The sequence below is a fragment of the Lepidochelys olivacea genome (genome assembly GCF_965140295.1).
Source record: "Lepidochelys olivacea isolate rLepOli2 genome assembly, chromosome: 5".
In the NCBI taxonomy this organism is placed as follows: Eukaryota; Metazoa; Chordata; order Testudines; family Cheloniidae; genus Lepidochelys; species Lepidochelys olivacea.
Genome location: NC_140415.1, coordinates 133,541,613 through 133,553,824, shown reverse-complemented (window position 1 = coordinate 133,553,824; position 12,212 = coordinate 133,541,613). Strand labels below are relative to the sequence as shown.

Genomic DNA, 12,212 nt, shown 5'->3' with positions numbered 1-12,212 from the left:
TCCACAGGACTATGGCTCTCGGTGCTGTCTTTTCTCCTTGCTACTAAATTATATTCTGAAGATATAGCATTTATTTTTAGCTCCTTTCCTAATATTAAGAAAAGGAGTACTTGTGGCACCTTAGAGACTAACCAATTTATTTGAGCATAAGCTTTCGTGAGCTACAGCTCACTTCATTGGATGCATACTGTGGAAAATACAGAAGATGTTTTTATACACAGAGACCATGAGAAAATGGATGTACCATGTACATTGTAAGGAGAGTGATCACTTTAGATAAGCTATTACCAGCAGGAGAGCGGGGGTGGGGGGGGAGAAGAGAAAACCTTCTGTAGTGATAAACATCCATTTTTTCATGGTCTGTGTGTATAAAAACATCATCTGTATTTTCCACAGTATGCATCCAATGAAGCGAGCTGTAGCTCACGAAAGCTTATGCTCAAATAAATTGGTTAGTCTCTAAGGTGCCAAAAGTCCTCCTTTTCTTTTTGCGAATACAGACTAACACGGCTGTTACTCTGAAACCTTTCCTAACATTACTTTTCTTCATAAACACGTGGTCCAGTCACCAGAGAGCTATGATGTGACCATGATCAGGAGGGGAAGTGACCCAGGAGACAAGCTTTCCCTTTTACTGTGGCCCACAGCTGGAAAAACTGAGAACGCCAGCTTTGAACTCTGATTTGGAAAGCAAACATTTCTTCCTTTGAAATCCTGCCTTCTGTTTTGCTTGGGATTGATCATTCAAGTACTAAGCAGTTATTAACCCCAGTACTCTTAAAAATGCTGCCACAATTAACATGAATTGCATAAAGATGCTGGAAAAGCTTGAGGACAAGGGGAACATTTGTGCCGAAAAGCCTCTCTCCAGTGGAGAATGCAAAATATTGAAGACCTTGTAAACTTTGGAGGAAGCTGCACCTAAATTATGTGACATGGCCATCTGCCTTCTATGATGCTGCAGCAGACTGAAATGAGAAATGAAATTAAGAAATGAAGATGTGTTTCAGTACAGTACTCCTTGGGGCATTTATTTTTATACAAAATGCAAACAAGGTCTTCCCATTTTTTTCTGGGAACATGTAACACCACTGAGAGTTATAGGAATAAAGCCAGTGGGGAAAATAATGCTGCTATCCACTTGGAGGACCACAGTATACTTTGCTGATGAGTTATACAACTATCTGTGAGATGATAGCAAAATGTTGAGTATATCAGCATTGTTCCTGGCTCTGGAAACAGTATTGTTTAGTGGTGGTCTGGACAGACTAGTGGAATGTAAGGATATCCCTGTTTGCATTGTCTGCAAGAACTGAATCTGGGACCTCTGGATCTAAAACCCCAAGTCCCTAATTCACACAGTAAAGGGCCATAACCATGAGCATGGAGGAAATAGCAGATTCATGACCTTCCATATATGGTTTCTTCTCTAGAGGGAGACAGAACCACACTGGTAGCCTGGGTTACATGAAGTCATTTGGCCCAGTTCTTCTGAAAGGTAGTGTGGCAAAGAGGAAAAGATTTATAACTGTCATATTAGAGAGTGGGGTTCTATTCCTAGCTCTCTCTGAAGTGAGACTCAGAGGGCACACAGTCACTCATCCATAAAACAAATGACTGACAGTTGCCTCTAAAAAGGTCTATGAGACCTTGGTTAATAATGGTTATAAGTATGCAGAAATATTAACAGTACGTCAGAAGGTGAAGTGGAATACATCTGATTGTCTCCAGACAAGCAGCTCAGTGCCCACTTCCTTGAGTACAGACTATTTTGTGGGGGAGTTTGTCTCTCATCAAAATCACGACAGATCTTGTAACTGCAAGAATAAATCTCAAGATGGATGATACTTGACAGGTCTTCACAGTACAGGTTGGTGGAGGGAGCTGAAGGCATTAACAGATGGATAGTGGCAACCTGGGCTTTTGGTACCCAGGATGGGTAGGCCTGGAGGCTCTTGTAAATTTTGGGCAGGGTTTAATTCATTTGATCGTCCCAGCAGGTATTTACAGCTACCACCTTCCACATCCACACATTTGCCCCATATTCATGTGCCCAGCTAAATCTAGTCAATGTGTCTACTAAAATGATCAGCAGTGAACAGTTAACCAGGGTGCCATTTGCATTGTCATTAGGTTTCAGAGTCAATAGCCAATTAAGAAAATTGGGATCAGTTCCCTGCTCTAGCTATACAAGTGCTAGTAACATTACTTTAAAAAGAAATGAAACCTCAGATACTAGAGCACAGTTCTGCAGTAAATTATGGCTACGGAATCTGCCCCAGACTTCACCAAATCAGAAACGTGCATGAGCGCTTATTTCACATGGTAAGGTATGTTCCACTGCCAACCACTCTCTGTATAAAGGAGACAGGTTTGTAGGACAAGGAGAAGATCATCATGTGATTAAGACAAATTATTCCTATGGAGGACGAGCACAAGGGCTGTTCTCACAAAGACGACTTTTTTGAGCCCTTGCAAGTGCACAAAGTTTAAGAAAGTCAGAAAAAGAAACATATTGAGACTGACCAGCTCTTCTTCATTCTGTGTCTGCTGGACCTGACAGTTTGCAATAATACTCAGTCAAATGCTAAACTGCTACAGGGAACAAATTTACCGAGAATGTATGCGCTAAGAACACACATAATTTAGACCTCCTATGCCAGAGATTCCTATTTGTGTGTGTGTTTTTAAGAGGAGGCAGGAAAGCAGTTTGACTTTCCACTCCTAGAAAGAGAAGCCACAGGTTTTAATGCTCCGTCATGGGATCAAGAGGTGCTGGGCCAGATGGGGGAGGAGTCCAGTAATAAGATACAGAGACTTTCACTTCCAGGTCACTGGTAATCAGGAGTTCTCACCTAACATTAATTCAGGGGCCTATGTGAACTGAGGAATGGTGCACACATGAGAATATCACAGACCTCACCATCATAAATGATACTCTTTACTGGCAACATTAAAGAGGATAACCATCAAATAGCCACGGCCACTGAACTATCTTTTCACTACAGCTGGTTCCAGCTGGTAGTGATTGAAGCCACAGACAAGGTGGAATAAGACAGACTGTACTGCTTACTATGCTCTACTGATACAGTGGACTTCATTCTCCAGCACTGCCACTTGGCATCTTTCAGAAACATTAAATACACTTTTAAAGGGAGGGAGAATAGGTGCAGTTGGATATTCAGAGTTTCTTGAACTCCTAATTGTCTCATAGGAACATAGTAGGCGCCAGTAAAGAGGAAGCATCAGAGGAAGGGAGAAATTAAAGCTCTCTATTAAATAGTTCTGGGATTCAAATAAAGAAGGGAGTATTCTCTAGAGCCTACAAGAGAGTTCTAAGGAACGAGACATTATTTACATCTTCATAAAAGGTATATAAATAATATCTATAAGACTGCAAAGGAGGAATAGCGGAGATATCCAATCATGGTTGCCACAGCAACTAACTGGATTCAAAAATGAGATTAAGAAATATTTATCTATCCTACAGTGAGTCAGAGAAGCCTTAAAGATGTATTTTTATATTCAGCTGCAATCCTTTATTTAAAAAAAGGCAGAATGCTGCCCAAGACCTTTTGTCTTTTCTGCTCTCCATTCTTTATCAGTAGATAGAAGCTTGAAAGAAAATATTACTGATTTCCTTGCCCCCTGGTACACAGCAATTCTCTCTCCTCCCACAGATTTCTAATGGAGCTTAAAAATGAGTGTGGCTTTTTAGCTTACTTTCTTTGCAATACAGAGTCATTGATGCAAGCACAATCCGGGGAGAGAGGTTCACTGGTTATACTCCCATTCCCAGGAGCAGAATACAAACATGTTTTGTGATTTTTTTTAAAGACTTGTTTGTTTTCAGTATAAGTGTACCAGACAGTGCTGACAGATGCAGACAGTTCTAGGCTACTGTGGAGGAGTGCCCCCAAGACCTCCGTGCAGTATTACTCAACCATAAATAATCAAACCAAAACATCAGTTGTATCTGTTACAGCCATTCAAAATTGTACTTATATTCAAATAATGGCTTTAGGCTATATGAGGTCTGGCAGAAACCAAGAGGTGTAAAATCAGTTTCTCCTTGGCAACATGCCTTTAACTAGGAAACCTAACAGCACAACCAGGAGCTTCAGTAATAATTATTCCTTGGCTACGATTTTCTTAACGGTTCTCAGGAGTGAAAACCAACATTTTCTAACCTTTGCGCATTTCCACAAAATATGGAAAAAATGTACAGTTCACTCCACATTATCTCCAACACATCTGTTTTTAGGGCAGGTACCAGTGATGTGCTTCAAAGCAGTGCTTTGATTATTACGTGTATAGAAGAAGAAGCCATTATAGCTCAGACCAGAGACCACTGAGGCAATAGTTTCCCCTATCTACAGCTGCTTCCAATTTCTTCACAATAGCTGTGTGCATTTTACTTTCAGACCCATCCCAAAGAAATCTCTATGAAGTCAGCAGATTAGGCCTTCTGAACCCAACTCTGATAAGACGACTAATTCAGTGTCTCTTTCCATTTCAGTTCAATTTTCAACCTACTGGTGTAATATAAACAGTGTGTGGTGGCTCTTGGCTTGTGCTCAAATCTGCAATACCCTCAGCCTCAACTCAGAAAGATGCCTGAATGTGACCTAATCAGCTTGATTTTCTTTAATATTTTCATTCGGGTCAGCCCCTACAGCAGACTTTTCTCCTTTAGTCTTTTACTTCAGTAACTGCCCCAGGAGTAGCATCCACCTGGACCTCTGCTGGATTGGCCTGGCTACAGACCTCTGCAAGTGAGATCCAGGCCAAGATGTTTAAAAATAGAAGCCTAATTCTAGGCTCTTAAATCCACATTTAGTCATTAGTGGCCTAATTTTAAGTGCTGAACAGCCAGCAGTTCCCACCAAGGTTAATGCTAGATGCCACACATTCAGCACTTTTGACAAATCAGACCACTTGTTTAGATGCATGTGGCTAATTTTAGGTTCCTACTTTCAGAAATTTTGACCCGAGATTTCATAGCACATGCATATATAAAGGCACTTTTTGGTGACCAGGGTTAAATACACACTATGGGACATGATGAGGAAGAAAATGAAAAAAAAATCTAATTGTCTTAAAAAATTATTTTAATTCAATCTGGCCAACAAGCACTATGTTCATCCCTGGTAACTGTACGATTACTGCATGGAGTCACTACAGGGCAGAGTTCAAGTTGTTTGGGTCCTTTAACTGTGCATTTTCACACATTAGTGTGTTTGGATTTTCAATTTAATCTGAAAAGTTATAAATCCAAGAAATTGAGAGTTGGTTTGGGGATAGTTACGATATCCCTGTAATGTTTTTTATCTTAACGTACATATACGTACTCCAACGTTCCTCCACCTTAATCTAATTCTTTTCTGGGAATATTATACAACCCTAACTAAATACAAGAGTCATTAATTTAGCTTAATTACAATCCAGTTATTCAGATGTAGCCTATGCACAAGATTTCAATGGAGTTCAAAAAATGCAGAAAGTTTGAAGAATGTGTGATTCCATTATGAAGATCATCTGAGACATTACAAGGTCTGACACCAAAGAAACACAATTTCTTAAAGGCCCCATTCCGAATTAATTTCAATCTAGGTTAGTTAATGGATTTACTTTCAAATTCTCAGAAATATCCTGAATTCGGTGGATGCCATAATGTTGGCATGGACACACTATTCTTCATACTTAAGAAAAAGGTTGAATCTGCTTTAACCCAGACTCAACTCAACCTTAACTATGGAGCTGTAACCAGCACTATCATAACATTTAGAATGCAGGCAGTAAATTTCCCGCAAGTAACAAGTTTAACTGAATCAAGCTTTGGATCCTAAACAGTTGATATAATTTAAACAGAAGTACCAGCAGGGGATGACAAGATTTCATAACTATTCTCACCATCTTGCATAGTGTTCATCAGTGATCTTGTACTCTGGTTACATTTTTTTTGTGGGTGCTAATTTATTTACAACATGAAAGCTCAGTTTCGATTCAGCATCTACTTCAGTTAGAATGTTAATAATACAGAACTTCAAAATAACTTCACAACGCCCCTCTACCATGTACATTGGCCAAACCGGACAGTCTCTACATAAAAGAATAAATGGACACAGATCAGACATCAAGAATTATAACATTCAAAAACCAGTCAGAGAACACTTCAATCTCTCTGGTCACTCGATTACAGACCTAAAAGTCGCAATATTACAACAAAAAAACTTCAAAAACAGACTCCAGCGAGAGACTGCTGAATTGGAATTAATTTGCAAACTGGACACCATTAAATTAGTCTTGAATAAAGACTGGGAGTCGATGTGTCATTATATGAAGTAAAACTATTTCCCCTTGTTTATTTTCCCCCCTACTGTTCCTCACACGTTCTTGTCAACTGCTGGAAATGGCCCATCTTGATTATCACTACAAAAGGTTTTTTTTCTCTCCTGTGGTAATAGCTCACCTTAACTGATCACTCTCATTATAGTGTGTATGGTAACACCCATTGTTTCATGTTGTCTGTGTATATAAAATTGTCCTACTGTATTTTCCACTGCATGCATCTGATGAAGTGGGCTGTAGCCCACGAAAGTTTATGCTCAAATAAATTTGTTAGTCTCTAAGGTGCCACAGGTACTCCTGTTCTTTTTGCAGATACAGACTAACACGGCTGCTACTCTGAAACTTCAAAATAGTTTACCTCAAACCTAAATGACTGGCCCAAGGTCACACTGAGCGAATATGGATTAGAAAACAGGGATCAAAGCCCTTGAGTACTTTTGGCTGACACTTCCCTGCAATAAGTGCTAGACTTCAGATACCCTGGCCTAAGTTTACAAGAACCAAGGCAATTCCGTTTAATGCCAATTTTAAAACATTTCACAAGCATTTGTTTTTTATACAGCAAGTGCCAAGGAGTTTTGGTTAGCCTGGATGACCTTTAGCACAAGATGCAGTACATTTTAGCAAATCGTGTAGCCTTTGGTTCAGTTCAACAAAGACAGTCATGCCGAATATACTGTAGTTATCACAGGATAATAAAGGAATTTTGATTTCCCAGCACAAGTTAGACTTACACAGAAAAACAACACCAGTCATGCACAGACAAGAGAAAGACACTAGGCTTAAGTGGCCACGTTTAAATATTTCAAGAGGCTCTGATGAAGAAATTTCTCCTACTGAATCCTTCACTTTAGTTGCACTAGAAGGCCACTGTACATCAAAAATGAGAGGTAGCCAAAATTAATACAATAAAATAAAGCCACCCTCAGATACTTGAAATTGAAGAGTTAATGGAAGTCAGCACCTCCAGGCCTTCACCAAAAGGGGCTCCAGGCAAACAATTCTCTGCTTTGTGCTCAAAACAGTAACACTGTCACTATTAGCTAATGAGCAGAAGTGTTCTGCCATGAGATGCAAAAAGATCAAGTGCCCAGGTTTAAGGGGAAAAAACCGCTAACCATAGTAATGACAGCTGAATAACAGAACAACGAGAAGGGATTTTTGCCAAATATTTACATTTGGCTTCCTCACCTTTTAAAGTCCCAAAGTTGGTCACTTATCAGAGGGCTTTTCTAACACTGCTGCTTAACTCTGTTATAATTATTCCAGAATGCCTTAAGGTGGTGATATTGGTGGTCTCCCACAGTATTCTTGTCAGCAAGTTAAAGAAGTATGGGCTGGATGAATGCACTATAAGGAGGGTAGAAAGTTGGCTAGATTGTCGGGCTCAACAGTAGTGATCAATGGCTCCATGTCTAGTTGGCAGCCGGTATCAAGTGGAGTGCCCTAGGGGTCGGTCCTGGGGCCGGTTTTGTTCAATATCTTCATAAATGATCTGGAGGATGGTGTGGATTGCACTCTCAGCAAATTTGCAGATGATACTAAACTGGGAGGAGTGGTAGATACGCTGGAGGGCAGGGATAGGATACAGAGGGACCTAGACAAATTAGAGGATTGGGCCAAAAGAAATCTGATGAGGTTCAATAAGGATAAGTGCAGGGTCCTGCACTTAGGACGGAAGAACCCAATGCACAGCTACAGACTAGGGACCGAATGGCGAGGCAGCAGTTCCGCGGACAAGGACCTAGGGGTGACAGTGGACGAGAAGCTGCATATGAGTCAGCAGTGTGCCCTTGTTGCCAAGAAGGCCAATGGCATTTTGGGATGTATAAGTAGGGGCATAGCGAGCAGATCGAGGGACGTGATTGTCCCCCTCTATTCGACATTGGTGAGGCATCATCTGGAGTACTGTGTCCAGTTTTGGGCCCTACACTACAAGAAGGATGTGGATAAATTGGAAAGAGTCCAGCGAAGGGCAACAAAAATGATTAGGGGTCTGGAACACATGAGTTATGAGGAGAGGCTGAGGGAACTGGGATTGTTTAGTCTGCAGAAGAGAAGAATGAGGTGGGATTTGATAGCTGCTTTCAACTACCTGAAAGGGGGTTCCAGAGAGGATGGTTCTAGACTATTCTCAGTGGTGGAAGAGGACAGGACAAGGAGTAATGGTCTCAAGTTGCAGTGGGGGAGGTTTAGGTTGGATATTAGGAAAAACTTTTTCATTAGGAGGGTGGTGAAACACTGGAATGCGTTGCCTAGGGAGGTGGTGGAATCTCCTTCCTTAGAAGTTTTTAAGGTCAGGCTTGCTAAAGCCCTGGCTGGGATGATTTAATTGGGGATGGGTCCTGCTTTTGAGCAGGGGGTTGGACTAGATGACCTCCTGAGGTCCCTTCCAACCCTGATATTCTATGATTCTATATCACCATGGATAACAAAGCAGCACAGTTCCGAGGGGGTGGGGGGAAGGGGAGAGAGGAGGGAATTGAGTCAGTTTCATTCAACAGTATAGTTTCTCTTATGCTTACCTTACACAAAATACAATAAGAATGTTGAAAAACAGGGAATTGCACTGCAGTACTAAATGAAAACAGGATTATTACCCACTCATTGGCAGACACTATGCTCCAGTGCAGTTCAATAGCGGTACTGATCTCACCAATCCAATACTTGCAAGGAAGACTCAGCAGCGTAGGAAGGCTACCTGGAGCAGTAGCTTGCAGCAGCTTCCAGAATGCAGGGCCAGAGGTCCATTCAATGTAAAACCCCTTTGGTCAAGTTCCTGTTAGGTCTTGCCTTTTTTCCTTCTTTTAGAAAATGAACTTTAAAAAGGACCTTCATGTAGATAACAGGGCAAGGAGAAATGGCTACTGTTAGTTTTAGTTTTATAAGAATACTAGAAATTATTCCCTTTGGTATTTCCCATCATGTTTTGTCAATTCAGTTTTAGTTCTGCTAAGTCTAAGACACCTTTATCTTTCCTATATCTATGAATACTAAACAAACGTATTTGGCTCCAGAGGAAAAAACGGATGTGCTTTCCTCATACCATTAGTTTCTGCAAATTTCTGAACATCAGCCAAAGTTTTTAGCTCTTTCCTTGGGCAAGCTGCTACACACAGAGCAATGGATTTGATCTTCCGATGTACCAGGTCTACATTGCATGGATCCAAAAAGAACACATACCTACAACAGGAAAAAAAACAAACAAGTGGCTGAATTATTTATATTGTAAATGACAAACTAAAATTTGTTTCTAGCAGAAAAATTCTACCAAGACATCAACAAATAATGTCAACCATAACAATAATTTCAGGATTCCTTATTTTAGGGCAATGCGACATAAGCACATACAGAAAGAAACTATCAGAGGTTGAATGTATGCACTGTAGGGATCCTTGAATGTACAGTCTGATATTGTACAATGGGAATACTCTAATACATTTGATCAGACTTCAGTACATTCAAGTGGCATTGTTTGTACAGCCTCAGCACTTCTATTATAAATGAGCTTCCACAGTTATAAACAGGTTGTGAACATTAACTCCTGCTTGAAACTTAACGTGAAAATCTCCAATCTTGTCCCCTGAAATACAAAGTGGAAAACCCCCCACAAAGGTTGTATGTATACCATAAAAAGAAATGAAAAGAAAAGAAAGCTCAAGATGCTTTAATCAATGTACGTAACTCAAATAACTCAAGCTTTTTGTTTCAGATTGATTTTTCACACCACTAGTCCATAATATTGAATAGATCATTTTGGTATTTATTTAGAAGCATAAAAATTGTTCAGCTATTTCAGGTAAATCTATCTACCGTGTAAGTGCAGTATTTTAAAATACCTCCTTTCCATGAACTCCATCATGATTTAAAAAACACCCAAAGTTGTGAAATGTGCATTGTTTATCAACTCCCTAGCAAACATCTCCTTCCTATATAGGTCTTATCTCAAAACCTAACTCTGGAGCTGGTCTCATTCATTCAAAACGTTAAGAACATGAACTCTATTAAAAACATCGATGAAAAATCTCTTCTGATTTCAGAAAGCCTATTTCATCTCACAGTACACTTGGAGACAGTTATAAATTGTTTTGTAACAGGTACACGATGAAGTACCCTAGCAAAAACATTTTTCAGTTGATCCAACTGTTGAAATGCTTCTCAGCCCAGTGCACTAGCAAAAATACCATTACAGACCATTTAAACAGTTTTACTGGTTTTGATAGTTTGAGATTAACTTGGGGGGGGGAGGGGACAATAAAAAGCACTTTTTGCTGAAAGTGAAGAGGGACTGAAAATTGTCAGATCCTCAGTAAATTTTACACCACACTCCTTAAGGAAATACTTCTGAAACTACAGTACTAATAATAGACCTCTATGGGAAATGCAAAGATGTCCACATGTATGTTTATTGTTAAATAATCAGAACAGGCTACGTCTAATTCATAGTGTCAGATAGTGGGGACAGAAAATACCACAGGTCATACAATCTGACCCTTTGCATATAGGCTTTCTACTGTTCCTGGCTTTTCTCACATCATTTTGACTATATGCAGTGATGGTGCCTCACTCTGGGTAGTCGGTTCTATTATCCAATTTCAACGTACAAAAGTTATTACTATTTAGCCTCAATTTCTCAGTTTCTAGTTTCACGTCCTACCTTCTGAAATGGAATCAATCCCTGTCATCATTTACATTAACTTGAATGTATTTATAAACTGCTCATGTTCTCCCCTGAATGTTCTTTTTCCTAGTGAAACTGTAGTGCTTTCAGTCTCCCTAGGTATTAGCCTCCACTCCTTGGATCATTTTTTAATTTCTGTCTCCCCCGCATACTATATCCATCCAATACTCTACAAACATTAGGGGCTGTGACACAACTGGAAACTGTGAACTTCACATTCTATCTGGCAGCTGTTTTCAAAGGTAACTACACATAGTAATACACGTGTATTAAGCCTTTGATTCCCCATTTCTCTCAGCAAAAGCACAATCTCCACGATTTAAAACACTTTTGAGTAGCTAGAATTGAAGATACTAATATTTAAAAAAAAAAAAAACTAGAAAAGTAAAATATACAAGACAGGTGGTAATCCTAGTCTTATTCCCAGAAGTGGATAGCTTTCACTCAGATCTATACCATGAATAATAATACAATAACAGCACAACTGAATCAGGAATCCTTTGGCAAGAGCAAGTTAGGAGAGACAGTCCACTCTTTTTGTTTACTTGAGTTCTTGCTATTAGTAGAGAGGTATAATTTCAGTGGAAGGGGAAAATTACACAGATTATTTTATGAGGAAAATCATGTAATTTTGAGCTTGGTCCTGTAATTTACAGGTATAGCATAGCTCTATGGTGTCATCTACATTCCTGACAGAAGCATTTTGTTAATGTATCATTAAATAGACACATATAACCTAAACACTAAAGTACTCCTTGGTTTAGAGTACATTTGACAGGCAAAGTTTTCAGTGTAGCTTCAGAATGAAACTGGAAGCTATGGTGGAGCCTACAACCTTAAATCATACTTTTTGAGAGTTACTGAGTGCTTCTTGTGAGGTGCTGAACACCCTTCAGCTCCCACTGACTTAAGTGAGTCATACTCAGCACCTCACACGATCAGGCCCTAAGTTAGAAAAGTTGACTCTGGAATTAGAAAAGCAACGTAAGTTCACTATGCTGTTTAACACTGTCACTTCTTGGGTTCCTGAGATAGGGGGACTCTTGGACTTCTGTAGGAAACCTACCTGAAGTAAAATACTTCTGTCTTCCTCTAAGAGGGACCCCAGTTCATGAACGGACATGGCTTGTGTCCAGAAGAGCAACTTATTCAAGCGTTGCCTCTCTGACTGGTGTTTCAT

General features: G+C 39.8%; 1 protein-coding gene across 2 annotated transcripts in view; it reads right to left on the bottom strand.

The window, feature by feature from the left end:
- The window catches only part of SLC44A1 (solute carrier family 44 member 1), a 91,404-nt gene that overhangs the window by 37,389 nt on the left and 41,803 nt on the right, over window positions 1–12,212 (bottom strand). For both annotated transcript variants that reach the window (XM_084629221.1, XM_084629222.1), the window contains exon 4: window positions 9,398–9,534. In XM_084629221.1, the coding sequence (XP_084485347.1) occupies window positions 9,398–9,534 (137 nt within the window). The remainder of the gene's footprint in view (window positions 1–9,397; window positions 9,535–12,212) is intronic.